The sequence below is a fragment of the Fundulus heteroclitus genome, chromosome 15 (assembly GCF_011125445.2).
Source record: "Fundulus heteroclitus isolate FHET01 chromosome 15, MU-UCD_Fhet_4.1, whole genome shotgun sequence".
NCBI classification, from domain to species: domain Eukaryota; kingdom Metazoa; phylum Chordata; class Actinopteri; order Cyprinodontiformes; family Fundulidae; genus Fundulus; species Fundulus heteroclitus.
The window spans coordinates 12,022,490-12,048,537 of record NC_046375.1 but is presented as its reverse complement, the minus strand read 5'-3'; the positions used below and the strand labels follow the sequence as shown (position 1 = coordinate 12,048,537).

Genomic DNA, 26,048 nt, shown 5'->3' with positions numbered 1-26,048 from the left:
TGCATCGTCCCAGTTTATTAAAGTGGTTTAAAAAAGGAGAGAGAAAAAAAACAGTCCTTCTCACACCTTTCATTTGCTGCTTGTTTTTCCAGTTGTGCCTTAGGCAAGCCTGTCTTTCTGCCAACCCCTTCAGTGCACGAGACCTTAGGAGAGCAAATTCCTCATTGAATGAGCATGGAAATGAACAGCTGAGAAGTCACCCACAACAAGAGCCAAAACCATTATAGGGTCCAGGTATAGCAAGAAACAATTTTATTTATATTTCCGAATGACAAATAGTTATGGACATTACTTTTTGTTTCAATACACAAGCAAAATCTGTATGGACAATCATTAGGTAGATGAAAACCAAATAAAATCATTTGTACACGTATTTTACAATACATACTGTAGTTCCTTACCGACAAGAGTGATGTGCAGGAAGGTATTGCTATTCATATGGTACAGCTAATTACAGTTGATATGAATAAAAAAAAAAAAGCAAAAATAAGTTATTAATACAACATCAATTACACATAGAGAATGTGCAACTTCGGCAAAGCATTTCATATATGTAACTATGAATTTCGTTTTTATAAGACTGAAAAGCTGCAAATGAGTAACTGGAGGTTAACATGTGATTGGTAAATTGGCATTGGGACCTTAATACAAAAAAAATTACCAGCATAACTGACTGAAACCCTTTACAATACCTGACATAGGTGTCCATTTATGGACCTGTAAAAATATGTAGCCAATTCTGCCTATAAAACCGCTAGTTTAACCATCTAAAGTGCATTTACAGTGTCAGTATTTTCTTTCTTTTGCAGAACACTTCCTGGGTCTTTTACTTGTTTAAGCTGTGACTCCCATCCTCAGTTTCCCAGAGCACCACTTTGATTGATGAGAGAGAAGAAGGCATCAAATAACCACATCAAGTGCCAAATGCAGAAACATGCTCCGAAACTCACCAACAGAAGCTGGTCAGAGTTTAAAAAAAACAACTAAATAAATGGATGGAATAAGTCTTTAGTCCACTACAAATGAAAGATATGACTTTAAACAGAGGAGAAATGCACTCGGGGAATATTTGTTTGCTCAGTCTCATGCAGAGTGCACAACCAAACGATATTCTTAGATATTTTCTCCCCAATAACGTTCTAACAGTCTGACTCTCCTCAGAAGGTCCCTGAATTTTCCGACAGTTTGTTTAGACAGTTTATTTCCATCTTTCCATCCCGTTTAAAGTCTGCAAATGCTCAAGAGCTTTGACTCCTGAATGTGCTCACCAACGTGTAGATTGACCAGTAAGGAATCCAGACGTGACGGCTGAATCTTTGCTTTTCTGTCGCAACGTGTACTTTCAAAGTATTCCATCATGGTCCACAGAGATTCAACACAGGGCGACTTGTTGTCTTGTTCTTTGGTCCGTATCCACCGCCAAAATAACTGTGCACATGTTCATGTATTCGAAACGACAGTTTACTCGTGAGACACAATCAGATGAAGAAAAAAAGACCTGCATGTTTTTGCACAGCTTCTTGTAGCTATTCATTCATATTGGTAAGGCAATTTCAAGTGTCCCTTTCCACACCGAGGAATGTACTTTCAGTAAAAGCTGATTGTGACTACTGCAGCAAACAAAGCTTTCCATAAGACTATTCACACCAGAGTATGCCGTGAAAAAAATGTATCATATCAGTTGAAATATAAAGACATTGTGTGTTTTTTCCCCCCCAAAATGACTGAAAGTGGGTCTGCAAAAGGGCTGCAATAATCCGAAAGCAAACACAAACTTTAACATAATAGATCCTTTTGGAACTCAGATGTACTTTGTGCTATAATACAGAAAGAAGATACAAAGTAAGCCACTGTTTGTTGTGGTATATTTATTCAGACTTTGACCTGCCTTAGTGTAAGAGATGAAAAACGGTTCAACTATGGAATATGCAGGAAGTAAACTTTTTTTTTTTTATAGAGTAGCAAAAAAAAGGGAAAAAAAACCCCCAACAATTTTAATCTTACAAAAAGAGTGTGCTCTCATCCTTAAAGGCAGATCCAAGTCTTTATTTGAAGACTTTAGGGGTATCCTTAGAATGGAAGAAATCAGTCAAAAAGTAGTCAGTCTATTTTTGTAAAGGCATCTGATATCTTCTCTTGGCTCTTAATGCCGTAAACATTAAAAAGGGGTTAACTCTTTTTTTCGAGTGTACTTTAGTGCTGTGCTCACTTAGTTGTGTGGCCACCTCATTGTTACGTTTTGAGCACCGAGTGGGCCTCGAGATTAGGATTGTATGCCTCGGTGTGCATTGACCAGTCGGGCCTCGCTGATAATGCGGCGGGTGTGCCTCTCATCCCGCACCCCGGCCTCCCTCAGGCTGCTCTCTGTTAACAAGGCCACACGACCCAGGGTGTCAAAGCCTGCCGCCAGCAGAGATGGGGCGTACATGGGCAGGCCGATGGAGACGAGCCAATCAGAGACTGTGCTGATGTTGCCAAAGGCTACGGGCTTCCGGGACATCTCTGTCAAACCACCAGAGGGGATCTGAAATACACAGGAAGACATCGGATTTGCAGGAGTTGTCAGAATAACTGTGAACTTGGAACATATGATATTTCATGAAAAAATAATCATAAATGACACAAACAAAAGACATCATGCAAAGTCGTTGATTCACAAAATATTTTTCAAAGCAATAGTTTTTTGAGCACTTTCAATGCCACTAGTCTCAAATTACTTAAAATCTGTCTTGAAAAGACCAGCACTTTAATATTCCTCTAACATGTTTGCCAGTAGTAGCTCTCAGGTAAGTATCATGTTGCCTTACAGCCATGCGGTGCTGTTTCCGTAGCTCTTTGACTCTGAGCTGGTCCATGGTGGAGCCCACGTCTTTGACCGGCTGCTCCAAGTCCTCTGAGTAACGCTGGATCAGTGCCTGTGGAATGCCACATCGGCCGTGCTGTAGGGAGAATGTGAAGAGGAACAAAATAAGAATAGCCCAGGAAAGAGAAGGACACATTTTACCCCCAAAATTATCTGGATTTCTTTTTTTGTTTTTGTAACAGGCAGACATAAACGGACATCAAGGAATTTAAACGAGGGTTTGGTTCCATCTTTATACTGAATTAAAGTATGACATTTTCAGGTCTAGAAAATTATGGAAAAAGAGAAAACTGAACATGGAAATATATTTGCATTTTTAAAGTTTATTGTATTCATGCATCACCTATTCTAATTTCTAAAATAAATGTACCTTTTCATTGAATTCTAATCAAATAGCATCTTTTTTCTTCGATTCCTGACATCTTTTAATCTAACAGTTATCAAAAAAAGCTCTGATGAATTTCGTATAGGAATATCCAGTCCAAATCTGACAAGTCTAAGTGTTATGCAGTTTAAAGTTGAGCTACCAGAGAAGCCAATCAATCTGTGGAATAGCCCTTTATCAATCTGTTCAATGAGGAGGCCGCTGTTTTCATTATTGTAAAACATACACATTATAAACAAGTTAAATGTGTTGTCCTTAAGAGTCCAAAACTCAGAGTAAGAGATTAGAAATTTGAGCCAGGAATAGTACAGATTGTTTTTCTTTTTGCACCAATCAAAAGTGCTAACAGACTACATAAAAAAGTTGTTACTAAGAGAGGAAGACAACGTTTTGCTATCTATAGTATTAGTGAAGACATTTAAATTGAATTAAAATAAAGCAGGAGAAATATTTTGAAGGAAAACTGTATTTCTCTCAAGAGTGATGTCTGCTGTTTAATCCAGTGATAACAGGAAAGGTAAACATTTTACTGTATAGTTGTTATGTTTTTTGCCTTTGACGTCTCAACCACTGTCTAGATCCACGCTGAATTTGTAAAGGTTAAGATATGGAAATATTTTATCTTCTTTTCAAAATCATAGCAAACACTCTGCTGAGTACTCATCACAACAAAGCTAGAAAAACATTTTCAATAGTGTTTGTAAATGGTTTGCGCTCTAATGTCCAGAAACAGGAACAGAATAACAGGGCGGAAATTTCGCTGTGAAAAGGTGTGGAACGTTGAACTGAAAAATACTTAAGAGCCCTTTATGTAAAGGGTAAAAAGATAAAAAAAAATATATGAAAATATGACCCCTGTGTCATTTGTCCCGATTCAGGCACATCTTAAGCCGGTTTTAAGTAACGTTTAGATCAATGTTGTAGAGATTTCACAGTAACATAAAACAAAAACAGAAAAAACACGCCTCTCAACTCTGCGCCTTTTTGCTGCTGATAACGAGTAATCCAGCAGAGCTGTTTTGAGCTCTTAGGCACTATTTCACACCTCATCCCTTGATGTCCCAGTCTGCTTGAATTTGTGTTTGTTTTTCTGCCAGCATTACGGCCTCCAATACGTTTCAGGGGCTGAGCCTGGGGTCTGGTGAGTGCCAGAAGTTTTTACGACCTCGTCTGACTTTAGTAAATCCAGCCCATAAACTTAACAGTCTGAACCGCATCACAGAGAGAGCAAAGCCACGATCTTTTCCTTCTCGGCTCCCGGCAGCGAATTTATCATTTCACACATACATCCCCGCGGCAAATAAATGCCCTGACATCATAAAGCAACTATACAAACAAGAAACACATAGGCTCTAGGTTGTGCTTTAAGCTGCTCCTGTTGCGCTGCGCCTTTATTGGTATAAAACACAGAATAATTTGGAACGGCGCTGCAGTCAAATTATGACTGAGTTAGGTTAAGCATGTTACGGCCCTGGGGGTGCTAAAAGGAGCTCGACGCCAGACAAGTATAGCCTAGAAGTGTCTTGGAATCCAACTTTTCATATTAACTGTGGAAAATATGACTGGAAATGTTTTAGTTATGGGCCATCTATGTGGTTCATTTAAAAGTGAGCTTTACCCAAACAGAACTAACCCAAGATTATATGGGGTTCTTAGCAGCTGTTACTCTGCATTTCATTTGGTTAAATATACAATCTTCTTTTATTACATGGCGATCTGTACATTTGTCCTTTTGAAGAAGCATAGTACAAGTTTCAAAAGTTAGCAAAAGTTTGCCCCCTCTGGCGACACGTTGAAATGACACCAGTGTTGTGCATGAAGAGGAAAACCATCTGTCACTGCGACTGCACAGGTCATAACGTAATGTCTTCTGAGGTAAGAAAGCTATAAATATTGAAGTTAGTCAGTGTTCTCTCGCTAATGATTCGATTACGGTGGAGACTCAACAAAGTAGCCAAGTGAACGAGAAGGTGCAGCTCGTCACACCCATATGTACACCCAGATGATTCAGCCCAAATCATCTTATGAACCGACAAATGAAAGCTATAGCAGCAACTGCAAAAAAATAGGGGACAACTAATTTTACACAGTGGGCACTTCTATCGGCATGTATGGGAAAGGAAATCAATATTTAACTTCAAAACTTGAACTACACACATTTAAATAAATTCCGAATATAATAAAATGTTTTCTAAAATTAATTTAATTTACTATTTGGAAAACACAAATATTTCAGGCCAACTGCATTCAGACTTGACTAGAAGTATGAATGGTGCATTTTCATTATCAAATTTTCATGTTCCTAGTAAGAAATGCATCGAGAACGCCTCCTGAAGTTGGCTTTTCAACTTGCGAAGCTGATGTTTTCCAAGCAGCCAAAAGTTCTGCATCCAATACGGCTGATGTGCAAATAAAACGCATTGGAAAGTGTAAGTATGAACTATTTACGAACACTGCAGATGGGTAGTATATCATAAAGCCAGTTTCCCCACATGGGGCTGTATTGTTTGTGAACATGTTCATTTAAGGTTTATACATATAAAATAAAGAAAACAACATTATTGTCTTGTATTGCCCTATAGAAGCTAGCAATACAACCATTCACAAATTCCACTGGTTCTCTGACCATAAATCACCATAAATAGCGTAGCATCATTTTAGGATTCAAGCTCCAACCTCTGAGGCAAAATTGCAGCATAATTGCTTTTCTATCTATATGCTTAGTGAGAAGTAGAGCCTCTCTGGGGCCCCCTTCTGACTTGGAGGTCCTAAGCAGCTGCTTAGTTTGCATGTGCCTAGGACCAGCTCTATAGTTTTTCTTAAAAGCATCTTGAATTCAGCTAAAAACAATGAATGAAGAAATGAAATGTGAAAACCTCTGTGTAAAATATCAGATTAACAGTTTTGTTATGTACATAGTTTTTCTAAATTCATTTTCTATTTTATTTTCGTTGTGGTGCTTTTCTAACCTTGTCAGAGTAAGGCTCCTCAGTCAAATCGATGGCCTCAGCCTGCAGCCGTTGCTCCAGGAGGGTGTGCAGATCAGGACTCATCTTGGTGTGGGAGAGCTTCCTTGTCACAGACATTTTACCTCCAAGATCTGAGAGCCAGGGAGGCTGCGCTGCAGGTGGGGTGCCCGATTCTTCACCTATAGACGATGCAGAGGAGGTGGCACACGGACTGGGAGGTGGGCTGAAGGTTTTGGCGGGCAGAGCAGGGGGGTGGAGGACGGGGCTCGGGCTGCTGCTGCGGATTAAGGGGCTGCTCGGTTGGGAACGATTGAGGGAGTGTGTAGGCGAGGCGGTCGGGGATGGCGACGAGGGCAGAGAGAGAGACGGGTGACGGACTCCATTGACAAGTCTTTCTCTGGATTTTTTGGCGGGAACAGGAGGTGGAATGGGAGGCTTTTTGGGATGCGTCAGGATAATCCTCTCTCCACTAACACTAGAATCTGGGGGACTTGGAGTAGGACTAGAGAGAGGCTGTGGAAGTTTGGGAGGCTGGAATGCTGGACACTGGGAGCGTAGAGGAAGCTGAGAGGGTATGGGTGGTCTGTCAGCCCTTCCTTTAGGACTTACTGTTGGGGTTCCCGTTCGGACAGAACGCTCCTCCCTGTAGACCTTTGCCGGGCTGCTGCTGACCAATTTGTCTACGTCCTTCGCTGTTTTAACCACCACACTCAGATCGACCTTTTGCTCGAGGCTGTGCAGATCTCCCAGGGAGTGAGAACGCTTCCAGAGCCCAGTTGTCTGCGGGGGGCCATCAAGGTCCTCACAACTGCGGCTAGCTGGGATGGGGGACCGTCTGTGGGCTTTGCGGAGTCCCAGCAAGTTAAAGCCTTTCAGGGAGGGCTTGATGAAAAGGCTTTTAGGGAACTTGGAACGCTGGTTTTTGCCATTTTGTTGCAGAGCTTCTGTAGAAAGAGTCATAGGTAGGGTCGGGTAGTCTGGAGACTGCATTCCCGCTGAACAGCGACTGGACCGGGATGCTTTTTTGTTTTTCCCTGCAAAATAAAAGTCCGTTCTTAAAACTCAGGTTCATACCAAGTGAAACTTTTTTCCATTTAAAAAAAAAAATAGATAAACACCACACATTCACTAATATAAAAATGATTCCAATCAATATTGCTCTTTACTGAATAACTTTCTTGTCAAACTACTTTGGCTTTCCTCGAATGGAGATCAAAGCGCCACAAGTCAATACGTAAATAAATCATAAAAGAATTCCTTAAATGGCTTAATAAATTAAAATAGCAAATACATAGATAATGTATTCATCATCTGATAATTTAAATGTATATTTGTAATAAAAAAATATACAGATATGTACAAAAAGCACATTTATTTTAGTATTTCATTATTTTAGCGTTTGTTTGCCGTAAACATCCTGGATTTATTCTGTCGGCCTTACCCATCAAGCTCAGTGGGTGGGGCTATCACTGATCTAGTTGAAATGATTGCTCTCCATTTGAATTCCTGTGCAGCTTAACCAGTGAATTGTTTAATGAGCCACTTTGATAGTTTAAATATTTCCTGGTGCTATATTTACATAAATATAGAAATAATACTAATAATACAATTTTAACTTATGACATTCTAACTACCATTACAGCAACTTCCACACATATTTGTGTATCTTTTATTTAATATTTCTAAGGTGATAATTTCTTTTCAGGTTGTTTTATTAATCTTGATAATGTTGCTTTTAACTGTTTCTAGGACACATTTACCTTTCACTTGTATCCATTTCCTTAAAAAAAAGTAAAAAGATTTAATCATCACTTATTCATTCACCCTTTTGGCACCCCATATTTTTGACATTTTTTCCTTTTTCCATCCTGTCGGTTTTTTATTGGCAAAATCAAAACAAAATGTTTGTGAGGAATGTAGTTACCAAAGACTTTGCATAGTTGCTCATTATTATTTTACCAAGTTGGCCAGCGCCAAAGGGTTTCAAAAATGATCAGCGACATCATTGTTGTTCAAGGCTTTTCTGTGATCCTCAGACAAATATTTACAATCGTTTGAGTGCCAATGGGATAAGATAAGCTTTTTGACTCACAGTCAGAGAGACAGATTTACTGTTTCTTCCAAAATAGCAAATTCCAAATAAATACTCAGATGGGACACTTTCAGAAAGAGTGGAACCAAAGGATGAAACAACTTACCATTATCCTTTAGCTTACAAGGCGAAATGGATGGATGAAATGGAGGAAAGCCACATAGATTTTAAATAGTGCCATGAGAGGTCCAAATGTTTAAGTAGCCCTTTTAACTTTTAAAATATGTGAATGGAACATGTAGGTAAAAGGACCATTACCAGATTTAAAATAAAACACACAGAAAGGCAGTGTTTATGGTCATTAATCAATGCCAGACAGCACAATTCAATTTTGGTGTAACTTATACCAGAGCATAATCAGTGATTTTCTTTTCACTCTGTGGTAATGATGTTTGATGTGGTGTTTTAAAATGTGATGAGCTTGATCAACTTTAAATTACCTTTAACGCTAATTTAATTCAATTAGAATATTCTGACTTACTAATGTACTCAATAAATAAACAAACACTGCAATCTAACAGCTTTGTTAGAAAGACTACCTTACCATCAGTAAACATCTTCTAAACATATCAGAGAATTACAGAAGTTCACATGATGATATGTGGAAGACTTGCTAAAAACAGAAATGACACGTGCAAGTTAAAGAAAATTTTAACGGGAAAAGTGTTCAGGCCTCCACAGTATTAGTGTTTTTTTTTTCTAATCAGGAAGATTGATTTTGAATTTATTATTTACCCCAAACAAATAAACGGTCAGCCTAAATTTAACTGAAGATGCACGGAGAACATGATTGGCCCAGGTGGAGACCGATTGGTGGCAAATTCAAAATATCTAATCTTTTTTTCTCCAGTTTTTGCATCGTGCCCAGGTGCTACAGCTATGGTTGTTCTGTTCCTGGGAAGCCGGACCTTGTATCTGCGAATTACATTAATTGCATTTTAACAGCAAGTTGAAATACCAGGTGAATCTGTTAATAGTTAGAATAAGTCCTACTGGCAATAACAATGTATTTTGAATCTTTTTTTCCAGCTCAAACAATACAGGATCGTGTGTAAATGTTTTCAAATAGAGTACAGTCCTGTCGATTTCTGATGAGATTCAAAACATCACAGATAGTAATACATAATTTAATACCTTACTGGCAGCCATATTGGATATAAAACTTGAGGTTGCTCTGAGATACAGAACCTTCTATAATAAGCTGTGCTGAGAAAACTCCTCTGTGTGGAAGTTGTTACAGAGAGAAGCGTCTAAGTTAGTATTTTCCCTTAAGGGGTTAAAATTAAGTCAGAGGATGCACAACAGGTGCAAAAAAGTCACTGAGGATAAAAACTGATTTTATATGAAGGCACATTTTATGTATTTGACCAGGAAGTGAGACTTTTATCTTAGCTCTTTGGAAATCTTAGTTAAGTATGGAAATATACACTGAGGCTGCTGTTTACCATGGCAAAAAGAAGGTTCTATTTAAAGTCACATTTATCCAATTTTCCTTTTAGAAATACAATACTTATGCCTCAGTGTACCAGCTGCAATTCAGACTTTGTGCATCAAAAACAGCCTTAATATTTGCTATTTTGCTACTAGCATTTCCCATCAAAACAATTGGCAAATTCCCCTGTTTTTCCAACTTGCAAGAAGGCTTTAAAATACATACTAAATATTTTCTCAAACTCTTTATTAGCAGGTCAAGGATTTAAAAAGCATGAGATCTGAAATCTTCCACTAAACTCTGATTGGTGCATCTGTGGATTTAATTGCAAGTAAAAGCAGTACAAATAGATCAACTTTTAAATCTAGCATAGCTGTGAAAGCCTGAACCAACCAAAAGAGATGTAGAATAAAATTTAAAATGTGTTATTCTGCTGGTTTATGAACAGTTTAGTGGCATGAAAAGAAAAGAAAAACAGCAGAAAGAAAGAGGCAAAACAAGAAAAAAAAATAGCAGCACCAGAGTCCCTTTTATGATTTTTATTGAACATTTTTTTTAAAGTGTATCTTGGCAAATAGCACACTTCACTGTTGAAAGTAAAGTGAGTGACACACATTACACATGAAGGGTAAACCAGTAATTACTCTGGAGCTGTAGAGGTACAAAAATGAGACAAAGCAGTGGTTTGTGTCATGAAGCTGGAATAATGGATGCACTAATTGACAGAAGGTGCCAAATGCAGAGAACAGTACCCAGGAAATAACAAAGTGTGTATATATAGATAAGACCCTAATCTTTTATGATAAATCTTTTACAATCTGCAAACTACAAATAAAAATATTTTCGTAATGTTAGGCACATACTGTACTGTCCACTGCATTCACCTTTAAGCACAAAACTTGGTGAACATAAATGAAATCATAGCACTGATCTGAACCCTTGCACATTGTCTTTTCTCAACCGATAAAATTCACAACACAAGCATTTTTCTGACACTGCAAGTTTTCAGGTCGCGTTTCTGACTGCCACGTCCTCACAACCCTCAACAGAAATATTCTACAAGTTCACATTCATCTTCCTGATGCCCATCAATGGACCTGGTAGCCACACGTGGGCCAGTAGGGAACATGTGTCCACAACTGGGCAGCGAGTTTGCCCTCATCAAAACAGTTCTGTGTACTGGGCCAAGTCTCTCCCTCTGTGCTCCCAACATTGTGGGGTGGACTAGGCTTAGTGGTCTGGAGCCGGGCTCCCTCACAGCTACAACCGGACTTTGGCACTGACGGCACAGAACGCCTACAGGGTGGAAAGAGGGGTGAAGAAAGTATAGTGAAAGCAAAGAAAAGTTTGTTTTTTTTCCTCTAAAGAATCCACACTAAGACAGTTTAAGATAAGAAAGTAGTGAAGGGGTGAGATAGGGAGGGTGTTATGCAAAAGCTTAGAAAGTGATGGAGCAGGAAAGGAACCCAAAGGAGGAAAACAGTAAAGGTGGGATAATGCTAGCTAAAGGAAATCCATTTTGGTTGGCCTAAGATAGCTGGACTAGAGAAAGGAATCGTTACCATTTTCCAGATTTTCATTGCTCTCATAGCAGCCAGAGTCCCTCGGGGAGTCCCCCACAAGGCCTCGACCCTCTGACAGCAGCTTCTCCTGGGAACCCGACAGTCCGCTGCGCTCCGGATCACTGCTGCCTGGAAACGCAGGAAAATTCTTCAATGCAAAGCTCCCTGCTGTGGCACAGTGCCTTCAGCACACTTTTCACCTTCTGGCACATTACAAACACAATCTGCAGCGGTTTTATTGGGATTTGAAGTCAGAGACAGTACACAGAAAGATATAAATGTGAAGAGGCAGACCCTTTTCAAATTTCTTTCACAAATGAATATCTGAAAAAAGTGTGGCGCACATTTGGATTGAGGCCACCTGAATCAATATTTTAAATGACCACTTTTTGCCACAGTTGCAGATTCACATCTAGTGTGCAAAACGACTCAAACCTCTGTCAGGTTGAATGGAAAGTCAGATATTCTCAGTTAGATAAAGAGCTGGGCTTTGACTGAACCATTCTGGCTTATAGATATGGATTTTTGTCATAAATGGTTCCATTGCGGCTCCAGTTGCATGTCGGGCCACTGTCCCGTCATGGATGAAGAGCAGCATCTCCATGATGATGCTACCACCACCATGTGTTGACTGTGGGGATGTGTATGTTCAGTTTTAGTCTTAAATAATCACAGCACCTTTCTCCGCTGGCTTGCTGTGTCCCCCACATGGCTTGTGGAAAATATCAAAACAGAACCTATGACTTTCTATAAACAATATATTTCTTCTCAACTGGTTTTTATTTTGTTTTTTAAAAGCCAGAATCATTACAACTAATAGTTATCCTGGCAGCAGATTCTTCCACAGGAGCAGTGGATCTCTGCCGCTCCTCCAAAGTAACCGTGGGCATCCTGGCTAGTTTCTCTGATTAATGTCTTGGTTTACAGTTTTGCTTTACACTTCCCTTCTTTGGTTGATGGCTTGAACTGTGCTCTGTGAGATGTTCAACGTTTTAGGTTCCGTTTTATAACCCTAACCCTACTCTAATTTTCTCAGCGTGCGTGCCTTGCCTGGTGTTTACCTTGTTGATGCTGTTTGTTCTCTAACGCTCTCCATGAACCCTCTGAAGCCTCCACAGAGCAGCTGTATTTATACCGAGATTAAATTACGCACAGAAGGAATCTATTAACTAATTAGGAGACCTCTTAACACAGTTAGGGTTAGACTGGATTTTATCCTCAGGTGACATAGTAAAGTGATTCTGAATACCAACGTACACACCACGTTTCCCATAAGTATTTTTTTTTTAAATGACTACTGTCGTTATTCAACCCAAAGATTTTTATGTAACAGACTAAAACAACATCTATTGTAGCCATGCTGTTTCAGTCTATCACATAAAAATCTTAAATGATGTAACAGAAATGTTTTTATGCTACAGCACTTGTACTATGTACGCGAGTACTAACAAAACACACAGGGGATGAGCTATGTACCCGCGAGCTATCTGAATGGGATCCAGTCGTTCACTGACGCCTCTTTTGAATGGAAATGCAAATACAAGCAGTCAAATGTGTAAAAAAAATGGAGGGACTAAGCAAAAGGCCGACAACGTTTTTGAAACATCGGCGTCATTCTGGCCTCCGTGTTCTACTCACTGTCGTACTCCTGCAGCAGCTCCACAGCCGTAAGCAGCACGGCTCTGTGCTGAGGATCTTTGATGTTCAGCTCGTCCAGGTCTTCTTCTTCCAGCAGCTTGAACGTGTCCAGGTCTTCATAGCCGTTGAACAGAAAAGTGGGCATGTGCTCCTGTCAAACGGATATTGAGCAGAGAGGTTTAAGAGAAGAGTTGAGGGGCAGGGTGTGGAAAAGAGCAGTCTGAAATATGCAAATAACACACTTTGGATATAAGAAGAAAAATAATTTACGTACTAAAGGAAACTAGTATTTCATATGAGAATCAGAGGAAAGCCACCCTCGGCCACACAAACGCACCACCAAGCCACTGTCTTATCTGACAGAGCATTACAACAACAGTCACTCACTGTGTGAATACAAAGTCACGCGACATCAGTCAAACCGCTTCCACTTTTGTCATACAGTTCTACCAACCACACTTTTTTTTTTAACCAACAGAAAGATTGTATGTCACAAACACAACCATTAATTACAAATCATTGTGCAAAGGAGCAGCGTGTCTCTGTGTCATGGTTTCCTGGAAAATGCAATATAAAAAAAAAAACAATTGGGAAGCTTTGCACCTTATAGACACGCCCTCTGTGGCTCATATATTTATTTATTTCCATTTCTTTAGAGAGAAATGATGCATCTACATGTTCAGAGAAACAGGGATCCTTTAGTGAAACTGATTTGAATCTGTTAATATTAAAATGTGTCAACTAAATCATGCTGGATCCAGGGTTTATTATTTGTTAGGTGACAAATGTGCTTCAAACCATAATATTGTTTTATTTATAACATACAGTAAAAAAAAAAAAAAAAAGTTTGGAGCTGCTTTACAGGTAACAAACCGGATGTTTTATGGTGCTGACCGATTGCACTCTAATGCTGTGATGCATTTATAACCAGAAGATTTTCAGCTTAGCCCCAGCAAGCTTCAATCTGTGAGATTGCCAGAGAGGAAACCAGACAAAGCCACAGGAAGTCCCTCTTTCTATTTGGGGAACCGGGGGCCCTTCGGCCGCCTGGGTGGGAAGAGATGATAGTGAACTCCGAGTAATATGTAGGTTTGGCTAAAAAAGACACCGACCGCTTTGCAGGGGTGCGGCTGTGCCAATGGGGGTGTTAATGTTTGTGAATCAGTGTCAAATCAAACATCCAAGGCAACGCAGCCTGTAATTGGGTGTACTATATTTGTCTCACAGACAGCTTTGTTTGTCACAAGTACCTTTTAAAAAAAGTAGTTAAGTGAAGCACAACCTAAAAGAAAAATCTCATTAAATAATAGCTTTGAATTTTCTGCCATGCTTGGTACCCCACCTTGAGGTTTATTCGCTCCAGCAGCTCCTCTACTGATGTGGGTTTGGGCGGTCGGCCCTTCCTCCTCCTTCTGATGGGCCTTTTAGGCTTCTCTTCTTCCTCACACAGCACGTCCACATAGATGAACTTGAAGGTGCCAACTTTGTTGTTGAGCAGACCCATCCATGTTCCCATGGGGGGCTTACTGATGATGTCAATCACATCCCCTCTCTGAGGAAATCAAACAGGGACGAGAGCAGAGTTACACACACACATATATATATATTTAAACATAAATATATGTGTATATATATATATATATATATATATATATATATATATATATATATATATATATATATATATATATATATATATATATATATATACATATTTAAACATAAATATGTGTGTATATATATATTTAAACATAAATATATGTGTGTGTATATATATATTTAAACATAAATATATGTGTGTGTGTGTGTGTATATATATATATATATATATATATATATATATATATATATATATATATATATATAAACATACATGTATACGTACATATATATGTATACGTACATGTGTGTGTGTGTGTGTGTGTGTGTGTGTGTGAACTGAAAAGTCCCTTCACCTTCAGTTTAAGGGAGTCTGTGTCGTAGGGGCTGGGAGTGAAGTCTGTGTGGACTCGAGCGCGGCCACAGAACGGTCCCCTGTAAGGCGGCTCTTCATCATCTCCATCCTCTGATTTCACGCTTTCTCTGTTGCTGGCCGATGAGTCAGTGGTGCTCACTGTCTGACCACCTGGAGACAAATATGTACACGTATAAACATTTATTTAAAGTAACATAAAGCATGCCAGTAAATTTGTCCATGTTGAAAAGACCATTAACGATCTTCAAAACACCACATTTTTTTCTCCATTTCTGTTTGCGGTTAGAAAAACTAGGAAAAGAAGTTTGACTGCTGGGTGTACAATCTGTTGACAGTCAGCTCAGACAAAAAAGATGGAGGGTATGACATTAGTTAAAACAACAGAATACATCCACATACAGTTGTCAATTCCCTGGTTTCAAAGGTCTAGTTTGGATTCAGAATCATAAATGGCTCCATAAACATAACATATTATGTATTGTATGCATTACACACAAATCAAATTGCACAGTGTGATTAAATAAAACAAGTTTCTCTTGTTCTAACATCTGAACTATCATTTTAGGGAAAGACTCTCTTAAAAAAGTTTTCTTACTCATTGAACTCTGGCCACTGAGGGAACTGCGCAGGCTTTCCACGGAGCCTCCGGCCTTCAGTTTTGGTTTCTCCAAGGAGTCGGTGTCTGGCAGAGGAGACTGTGGGGAACCAGGGGCTCCGTCAGGACTGGACTAAAGGACGGAAACATGAGAGATCAACGGAGTGAATGGTTGAGAGGCTAAAAATATGAGGGAACAGACATCCAAAACTGATTCAAGGGGAATTTGTGAATTATTTTAGGTACTTAAATGACACTGAGCATTAAGATGGTGACATAATGTGTTGCAAATGTTGAAGTAATCCACTAGGTGGCACTGTGGTCCATTAAATAGATGCAACACCTTGTCAAAAGTTTTCAAAAATTCATTACTTTTGAGGTCTTCCAAGAAATCAAACTGCATATGATTTTATTATTTAGCCTTAATGTGATTAAAAATGATAAATCAATAGGTTGTAAATTATATTTTAGATAGAAATCTATGGATTTATTCTCCATTATAGGCACATTTAGTTCACACCTAAGGGGCGATCAACTTGCAATAAAAAAGCAAGGAAACAATGAAAGGAGCTTTTGTTTATGATTATGTTTTCAACCTATAAAATGAGAAGATAGACATTTTTCATGTTTCCTAATTTTAGAAGCAAATAAGTAATTTATCTAAAATGTATCTACCCAATAATGAATACTTAAGTGCAGATTTATAAACTATTTAATAAAAAGGCATGCAGAAACGATAGTGCAAGCCACTAAAAGTATTTTTTGTGGTATTTGTTTTCATTTTTAGAGATGGACTGAGAAATTGCTGGTGACTGGAATTGAGTGGTTTTACATTTAATTGATTTCACTGGTAATCAATCCTTTAGAAAACTAAGAATGCCATCTTTTTCCCATCAGTGACCACCTCATAGCAAGAGCTATCACGCTGATAACGAGACTACTCGGAGCAGAAGTTGGGTTGGTGAAGAGGACTCAGGGTTAGTTATTTTGAGGATCAGTGAGGCATTTGAAAACTATGTTAGAAGAAGAACAGAAAGCTTAAAAAGGTTCTGTATTTTCTCCAAGGTGTGGGTCCTGTTCCTCCAGGCTGTCAGTTTCCAACACAGTTTTGCAAAGTCACTCTGTTTATCCATTGAAAATCGAATTTCATTATTATGTAACTTTCACAATAATGGTAAGGGTCTACTTTGGCCATATGCATTTACTAATGTTTTTTTTTTTGCATTATGTGCGGTAATTGCTAATATGAACATAATTCTGAAATCCTTTTCCTCATTTTCATATATTAGTCTCTCTCTCTCTCTCTCTCTCCCACAACCACACCCACAGGTTGTGTTGTCACCTATTTTCAAAAATACACGATTTTTCTCAGCAAAATGCCTCCTTTATGCCTCTGCACAGTTGCAATAAATCAATAAATGATTCAATTATTTTACATAGCAACCAGAGCTCATCGGAATTTAAAATTAGATTTTACAGAAAAAAAATTAACCCTACCCCTAATCTTGCCATACGTCTCTTCCACATTTTGAGGAGGGCAAGATTAAAAAATTAAAAAGAAGAGAGTTAGTGATCTCTCATTTGTCTTGAGGATTTTACTGTATTTGTAGATTTCTAGTATTGCAGAAAGATACAAGTTTACAACTGTGATCTGAATTGGATAAATGTTGTTTTATTGTAGAATAAAGATGTTGCTGAGACAGTCAAATTTTCAACTTATTTCATAAAGCAGAAGAATATTTTCTGGTTATTTGCAGTTAAGAATAAATCGAAATCAGCTAGAATTGGCATAGGCGAGGCAAAGCTTTACAATATATGATATGACAAATTAATCTGATAGGAGGAAAAAAGGCACAGAAGTGCTGATTGGCCAGAGGCACAGGGAGCTGTGCCCTGAGGAGAATCTAAGTAACCAATTAGATATAAGCAGGAAGTCACGTGGAAGCCAAGGGGGTTTACTAAAGTACATACACACCTCCTAATTTTTATGTTGTGACCACCCCCCAAAGGTGTCAAAACATAAAAATTAGGAGGTCTACACAAAACATTAACCCAAAGAGGAGTGGGGATGCTGACAAATCACAATGCAGTCCCATTTCATGAAATAACAAATGTTATCATTACTTTTTATTTCCTAATTTGTGTTTATTATGTCTGCACTTTTCTCCCAGCAATTTTGATGGGGTGCGGCACCCCAGCGCCGCCCCCTCTTGACAACCCACCACTGCAGCTGAACAAGGTCCAAGCCACCCCCCCTCCCCCTCCCAACACATCGGCCCGGAGTGAGCGAGACCATCTTTATACGCTTTTCAGTTCCTGAGAAGAGAGCGAGCCCGGGGGACAGTTACATCACTATGTGAGCTCAGCATAGAGCGGACACTCTCCACCCAACAGAACGGGTCCAACAAGAGGAGAGCAGGGAGAGAAATCGAAATCTCTTCTCTTTTGTTCCGTCTCTAATACAAATATTTCCACCCACTCACAGCCTGTGGACACATGTGGCTTTCACTGCAAACATCATCCACATGTTTGCACCACTTGCATACTCAAAGTATAAACCTCCATTTTTGTTTTGTTAACTGCTTCATTTCAAATAAAGTTATGCTTCAGGTATTCTCAACATTTCAGTGTGATTCCATTTTTCCTTAAAACAGGATACGCTTTGGTTAATAATGTTTAAACTAGTGTGTGTGTGTGTCTAGGTGGGTCTGTCTAACCTGCTCAGACAGCGAGCTGCTGTACTTCTTCGACATGCGCTTCCTCATCGTCTCCTTCACCGACTTGACTTTCTTTCCCAGGGAGATCCGAGTGGTGTTGGGGGATTTCACCACTTCTCTGTATATGGCCTCCTCTTCCTTATTCTGTCATTTTAATGGGAACAAAAAGCAGATGATGAACATGGGGGGAGAAAAAAAAAGATAACACAGGAGGGAGATTACAAGAAAAAGCAAGAGGGAAAAGAGGGCTAATCAGCAGCAGGAAAGGGTCAAAACCGAATATGATCTGTTGCGACAAGGGGAGTTAAGCTCGTGCTCCAGCTCTTACATTGGCTTCGGAGGCTGCGTTGACCACATGGAGAGAACGGTTGGACAGGTCGAAGCCCCCGAAGCTGCATGTTCTCTGTGTGGATGGAGGGGGAGCCAAAACACAATCGAATGAGTCACGCTCAGGTCATGACGAACATGGCACACCCAACCAATCTGCACACAATGACTCATGCTTTGGCTTGAAGACAGGCAGTAGTTGGGGGTAATGTACATGGGTGTACAGCTTGTATGGAAGTGGCATGATGTCAGATGGGACTGCAGACGGCCAACAGACATGATGTAACAGAGCATCGTATGAACTCCTTTTTAATAATGTGGGTTACAAGTACCGGTCGTGAGCAAATGGGCTGTTATAATGTTGGCTTCTTGAGGCCTTTAAAACTTGAATCTCCAGAGGAAAGCTGAACTAAAGACGTTTTCTTCCAAGTCATAAAAACCAAAACGTATAACAAAGTATTACAGCCAAGAACAATAACTGTTTCTAGAGTACACTAACAAGGCTGTATTATTATTTAAGCTGGTTCCAAGGAGCTAACAACACAATGTTTTACAATGAAGCTGTTTTATCTGAGGCGACGCACCGAGAAAGCTGCTGCTAACCGCAATCAGATGATTTTAAACTTGGTCCAGATCGGCGATTGGCAAGTTAGAGACCAGTCAACCTCAGACTTCTTCCAATTGGTGAATTTTCCATGTGTTCTTGCTAACGGATAAGACTGACTGCTCTATATTACACACAGTGTGCTGTTTCCTCTGGTTCTAAAATCAATAGCTACTACATTAATACAGAAAGGATGGAGGATCCTGTATATTTACAATAGATTAAAGCATTAAACGATCAAACATGACAGCAATCGAGAGCTTTGTCTTTCCAAATATTAAGTTAGAAAAAGCTGTTCTGCATTTTGAACAGATCTTGGGAGCAAACAGTTGAATACCTTATGCTGTGTTACACCCATAATTCTTGCCAGCAAGGTTTTATTTGTAAATACCTCAGTCTTGTAAACTGGAGGAATTTCATGTATTTGTAGATTTTTTTTTTGTGTGTGTGCTTCATTGAGAGGCAGCTCTGTAAATTTAGACTGGTTTGAGAAACCTTTTTTTGTTGTTGTTGCTATAAACATTGTATTGTTTAGTCTGTTTATTATTAAATCTATTTAGAAAAAAAGAGAAAAGTTATACATTTGCTTAGAGTTTTTGAAGAGAAACCGGGACCAGCTAAAATCAGTAACAGCAACTGAAAACTGGCCCTAAAAAATATCCTATTCGCTGCATCGCAATCTCTCTTTTTATGTTTAAGAGACCACAAGCAGAATAAGACTAAACACAAAGGGGGTGGCTAATGGTATGAAAGGAAACTGGCTTTGACTTAATGACGTTAAACACAAAAACAGTTCATTAAGACAATTATAAAGGATCCGAGCAAGGAGGGGGGAATGATGGTGTTTAGTCGTTTACTAGCCTACGTAAAACAACTTCACTGAGAGTTTATTCAGTCCTAGAAGGAACAAACAATCCCCGACTGAGACAGCCCTGCACATCGACAAGCTGTCGTCGTATCGGATGTCCACAGCTGCGGCTTGCATCACAGCCAGGGAGCAAAAGCAGGTTGGGAAACACAATGGAAAAAAAATATATGATGGTGATGTTCAATGGAATGGACATGCACCCATAAAAAATATCTTCCAGAAGAAAAACATATATATATATAAGGAACAAAACCAACAAAAAAAAGCGACATCTGCAGTAGAGGCACGGGCCACAAAAAAAAAAAAAAAAAAAAAAAAAAAAGATTAAAAGCGACGACAAAAAAGTGGATTCAGAGAGCATCTGGATGAGAGCGATCTCCAGTGACTTCACTAGAACATGACAGGATTCAGGTACCCTCAAAGCTGCAGGATAGCTCCACTATACCATCACCCACTCATCCTCTTTCTGCCTCTTCTTCTCTTAAGAGTGCTGAGGCTAGGGATAGGAATATTTATTATACAAAACCTTATTACTCCCCTTTGCAAACCCTACAGGATAAAACATTTCTCCCTATCCATCTTTTTGATGCCATTTTTTTTTGTGGGCTCTAGCATCAGTTTGAAAACAGATAGACATAAAAGAGTATTCTGTCGCGGAAGCTGAATTAATGAGGTCGCTCAATGGATCAGTGTTTGAGTTTGAGGTGTGTGCCGCGGAGCGTTTTAGGCTGAGCGGCACAGAGCTTGTACAACACCTCATCCACCCACAGGGATCAGTGCGACAGTGAGAGTATGCATTTCGCTCAGGGGGGCTGACATTCATAAAAGGCACTTATGAAACTTAACCTCCCAAGTGGGACAGCGCGCATTAAGGGATTATTTCATATTCATCTGAAATATAAAGGATAGAAGCCTAAGACCTTCACTGAAAGGTCACAGAAGGAGACATTCCCTGAAGACGACACTCGCAAAGGAATTCAACCCACAACGTTTTAAAATTTTGGTCACATTATAACTAAAATGTACCAAGACAGAAAATAGTGAATAATTGTGGAATAGAAGGAAAATGATAATGCATCGATGCGTTTTGTTTTATGAATCAAATAGTGAAAAGTTTCGCATTTGTATTTAGCCTGGATTAATATTGTGTAGATTGGTGCAATTGCGGCTGCAAGTGCCTCCCGGGTTTGCACATCTAGAAACTGAATGGTTTGGGCCTTTTATTTTGAAAATGCCTCACCTCCATTAAGTGGAAGGGAGCACATCTGTGAGCATAAATCCTGCAATAAGTCTACATTCGTCTGGGTCTTAAGTGTTTTGCCGACTCTATCAGGATCCTTCCGTGTTCCCTGAGGATGAAAAGCATCCACAGAGCATGATGCTGCCACCTCCATGTTTCACGGTGAGGATGATGCGAGGTGCCACATAGCGTTTTGCATAAAGGCCAAAAAATTTGGTTCCACTCTGTTTTAATAAAGATGATATTTCTATTACATTACTGATATTACTAATGTCCTTCTGCCACAGAGGTCAGCTTTGCCATTATTCAGGACTATCAGAGCAAACTGCGTGGAAACAGATGAACACCACCCTTTCAAGTGTTTATTTGTCAACCGTTTTGAAAATTAAGCATTGTTTTCTTCACACTTCATAAATTATGTTCTGCTTTGTGCTCTTCAGTCACGTGGAGTCCCAGTAAAATATGTTGAAGTTTAGGATAAGATTAGAAAACTGGAAAAGTTCAAGCAGATAAAGATTGGAAGGCACTATAGGTGTACCCGTTTTTGATGTTTAAAGCTCACAGGTTTATTTGCTTTATAACACCGTCTGAAAATATCCTCGTGCAAATTCTCATCACCGCCAACCCCGTGAGCTATTCTGCAACTTTGAAGCACCAAGTCCTGCTCACGAGCGGCGGCCGACTGAAACCTCGAGGTCCAGACTCACAGACTTCTGCTGGATGCGCAACAGCACGCGCTTGGTGCAGCGGTCCACGCTGGCCGCCCACTTCCTGTCCACCTCGCGGTCCTCCTCGAGCAGACAGCGGCGCTCAGCGCGGCTGAGGGTGACTGGGCGCACCAGCTGGGCCCAGTTCAGGTGACCGTACAGACTTCGCTCTACAACGTAGGTGATGTTCAGCTCGCTGACTGCGGTGCGGCCCCGCAGCCGCCGGGGAGGGAATGCCCAGCCCCCGCCTCCGGTCCCGAAACCTTTTGACTTTGTTATGTCGCAGCGGACGGGGGAGGAGGGGGTGACAGACAGGGGGGAGATGGGGGACTTGGCACTGCGGGAACGCTGGTACAGGAGGTGCTTGGTGGAGTACGCGTAGTTGGGGTCGGGTTTCCGGTGGGCCCAGCTGCCATGGTGGCGGTTGGAAGGTTGATGTTTGGGACTGCCTTGCGGGCCGTCATCCAGGGAGATCAGAAGGCGGGACTGGGAATGGGGTTTGGGGCGAGGTTTGGTGAGGCCATAGAAGGCGTAAAGGGATTCGTTGTTACTTACCCCGTGGGATATGGAGCTCAGTGCCTTCCTCATCTCGCTGTCTGTCGTGGAGCGTGACAGCTTTCCCTCGTCATCAAGTCCACATCCATCGAGCTCTGAGAAGGAAGAGCCGCTTCCTGCGACACCAGAGATGGAGCCCCCCAGGTCCCTGGAGCCGGCTGCAGTCCTCCTCGGGGGCCTGATGAGGCCGTGGGTGCTGGAAGACTTGCTAAAGGTTTTCACTAACTTATGCCCAGACCAGGTGTCCAGACTGCTGGATGAAGGGGATGTCGTCAAACTGTCTGTTTCTCCATCCAGAGACAGTTGGTCATGGATAAGAGAGGGCAGGGAGACTTCCTGGGGCAAAGGGGGCTTCTTTAGAACCCCTGTGTACAAAGCTGCGTTGTCCTCACAAGAGGGAGTTTCCAGATTCAGAAAATCTAAAGAGAGGAAGAGATCATTGTACAATGGGTGATGGCAACTTGGCAAAAGAACAGATAAAAGAAAACTATGTGCTGAACCGTGAAAGAAAATAGTTTTTCAACATCAGTTGGAGTCACAGACCTTCAGGGGAATGTTTCTTGCCCTCTTCCACCTTGATGAGCTTCTTCCTCACTCGTCGTGTTGAATTGACCAGTTTGTGAAGTCTTTTGAACTTCACTGAGTCCTCAGATTGCTCGTCATCCGATTGTTCACGAGACTGGTGGAAAAAAAAAGAATGACATTTGGGTCTAATAATAAGAAATCTCAGCACAGGCATTTATGATTGAGTCTTAAAATGTCTGTAAGGAAAAGAAAACTTTCATAGACTATCGCTTTCAGAATGACGTTATGATGCAACAAGATGGAAGTTGTGTTAAGCATGGCAACAAAGTTAGTGAGGTGAGAGATGGAAGAAGATGGATGTTAGCCCACTGCATTGTGTACGATTCTAGTTCTTGGGAAACTCTTGTTGCTCAAAAACACCGGTTCTTGATTTCTAAAAGAAACACATTCACAAACAGCTCCTGTGAAAATATGTCAACACACACACACACGCACAGCTCCTCCCAAAGCTGCATGTTAATGCTCCAGTCTTGGCGTTTGGTGATAAGTTGGACTTTTGGACATAAACAAAGCACAGTGTCTGTCTTCGTGTTTGTTTCTTGCTGGTTTCCATTGTAACACCTCTCCCCGGCCTCACGCACACACATCCAGCTCTGCATCTGTGTTTGCACAATTAACTTTCTGTCATGTGAAATCTTGAATCATTTTGCAGTCATGATGCTCAAAAAATACAAAGATGCTGTCTACAAAGCAAAACATATATTTGTCTGTTAATATAAGAGTAGAATGATGGTAATATCCAGACACCTAGACATACTTAGTCAGTTCCATTTACATTTTCTACAAGTTCTTTAAAACACTAGAGGTGTTTCTCTTCAGCAATATGGCATTTTTAGGTCAACCCACTGCCATCCCTCTCCAACCTGTTGCTGCACACTGCCAACCAGCTGACTGAAATAAGACCTGTACAATTGTCCCTTTCTATTCCAAGCTACTACTGTTAAGCAGCTGACTGCTGGAGCCTGACTAATGAACATGCTACTGCCAAATTGTTACACTTGTGGTACTCTATGGCAATAAAGGTATAATATCCAGTGCAATCAGCACATTGAAACTACTGCACTTAGTGAGTGTAATTATTCTATGTAACTGCTTACTTCAATATTTCAAAGTAGTACGAAATATATTTTAAAGATACAATTATGCGGGATGTAATAATCAATCATATTTTAGCAGTAGCAGGAAGGGTTATTCATTTTACATTTTCATGACAATGTTTTTGTTACATTGAAGATGTACTGACAGATGTTCAATAGATCTCAGGACAGTCGGAAAGTCAATAACCCAATCATAAATACGCGCTACCAGGTTGGGCAAACTCCAACGCCCTTCAGTGCAGATACTGAAACTGAGGGAATATGACTCAAAGTTTATTGAGGATTATCTTCCGAATCATTGAGGTGCTTAAACATTAACTTTAAGCAAATTAAGAACGGCAATTTAAAAAAGGCATTTCTTTAAGATATCTATATTTACCATGTCAGAATATGTAAAAAGACTCACAGCTGTTAACAGGAAAGGTGAACTAAGCAACAAAACGTTGCAGGATTTTTTAAATTTTTGAGCTTTCAACCTGTTTGTCACTGATGACAGTCTTTTAAAAATCTCACAGGGAAAGTAAGGATCTATACTGGTGAGATTGCTGTTTTTGTTTTACTTAAAAATTAAAAACCTAGTTTCAAGGTGACTGCTACTTACACACAGCCTGACGCCATGAATGCTTTTTAGATAATTTAATAATGACCATCCATGGCTGGAAGGCTAATCTTATATCTTCTGGAATCATGAAGAGAAATGTAAAACAGCTAAAATTAACAAAGGCAATTCATCATCTTTATAAAAACCAGACATCGGAGAGGGTGTTTTTTTCTAATTTGTTTCTCTTCATGTTTTTGTTTTTTCATTATGCATAAATATATATCTGAATCTTTTTTTTAATGTTTTGCTGTAACTCTGCAAGACACCTTGGGTTGACTTGTTATTTAAAATATCTATCTATATATATATATATTTAAAAAAAAAAGTTGACTTGGCTTCAAAAGATGAATCCTAAATAGTGTATCTGTAGATAATGTAAAGGAAAATAAAAAAAAAATTACTGGGAAACTGACATTTTTACATTAGATTACATGACAATCTTTTAGCCACTCATGCCTATGATGTAACAACATAATATATTTATGCTAATCAAAGATCCAAAACACCAAATATTTAAAAAGCGCGTCATTTGGTTTCTTGTAGGTATACGAATGAGCTAAAGTTTAATGATGAAATAATGAAAACGGGGAAAAAACAACAACACATGAAGTCTGGACTTTAAAACTTGCCCTCTTCTTTATAAAAATCAATCATCACAGACTTGTATAAAAACACTTTGGGTTTAAGGTGATGTTGGCCTGCGGACAAGAGCAGAAGTATTATAACAATTCATTTAAGCCTTTGCCAAACCTGCAGAAATCCATAACTCCACCGAGACTTCAGCCCAGACAGTCGTCCAACTGAACAATGCAATTCTGACCGCTCTGCTGACTCCTTACATTTCTCATTTAGTCTGAATGAGATTTAAGGTTATTCATTTCAGAAAATATAATACAGAGAACCGAAAAAAGAGAAAGCGCAAAAAAAAAAGGCTGTTAGCTGAGCAGAGGAAATAGATTCAAGGTGGTATAGCTCTCCTCACAAGGTTTTCCATAAGAAAAAGGAACGTGGAGGATGGTAGACGGGTTGACAATAAAGCTCTCAGCTGAGATCCAGAGAGAGTAATCCATGCAAATGACTAGATAATCAAGGGGGAAAGTGTCCGACAAAAAGAGAGTCAAACATATGAGGCCATGAATCAAGGAGGGATAAATGGCTGCTATTGTAAGCAAGGTCAAAGGAGAAATTCCTTCCCCACTACTTCCAGTTCGCTTCACAAACTCCCATAAGGTCCGT

General features: G+C 39.8%; 1 protein-coding gene across 8 annotated transcripts in view; it reads right to left on the bottom strand.

The window, feature by feature from the left end:
* Positions 1-801: 801 nt before the first annotated feature.
* sash1a (SAM and SH3 domain containing 1a) overlaps positions 802-26,048 on the bottom strand; it is a 217,914-nt gene continuing 192,667 nt past the window's right edge. For 5 of the 8 annotated variants that reach the window (XM_021318914.2, XM_021318915.2, XM_021318917.2 and 2 more), the window contains 12 exons: positions 23,073-23,208; positions 21,975-22,948; positions 18,557-18,631; positions 18,229-18,372; positions 15,512-15,644; positions 14,897-15,066; positions 14,284-14,493; positions 12,942-13,092; positions 11,304-11,432; positions 6,218-7,251; positions 2,808-2,939; positions 802-2,524 (listed from right to left, as the gene is read on the bottom strand). In XM_021318914.2, coding sequence (XP_021174589.2) covers positions 2,264-2,524; positions 2,808-2,939; positions 6,218-7,251; positions 11,304-11,432; positions 12,942-13,092; positions 14,284-14,493; positions 14,897-15,066; positions 15,512-15,644; positions 18,229-18,372; positions 18,557-18,631; positions 21,975-22,948; positions 23,073-23,208 — 3,549 coding nt within the window. In that variant the 3' untranslated portion in view covers positions 802-2,263. The remainder of the gene's footprint in view (positions 2,525-2,807; positions 2,940-6,217; positions 7,252-11,303; positions 11,433-12,941; positions 13,093-14,283; positions 14,494-14,896; positions 15,067-15,511; positions 15,645-18,228; positions 18,373-18,556; positions 18,632-21,974; positions 22,949-23,072; positions 23,209-26,048) is intronic. The other 3 variants (XM_012867317.3, XM_012867321.3, XM_012867318.3) reach the window with 2 other exon arrangements.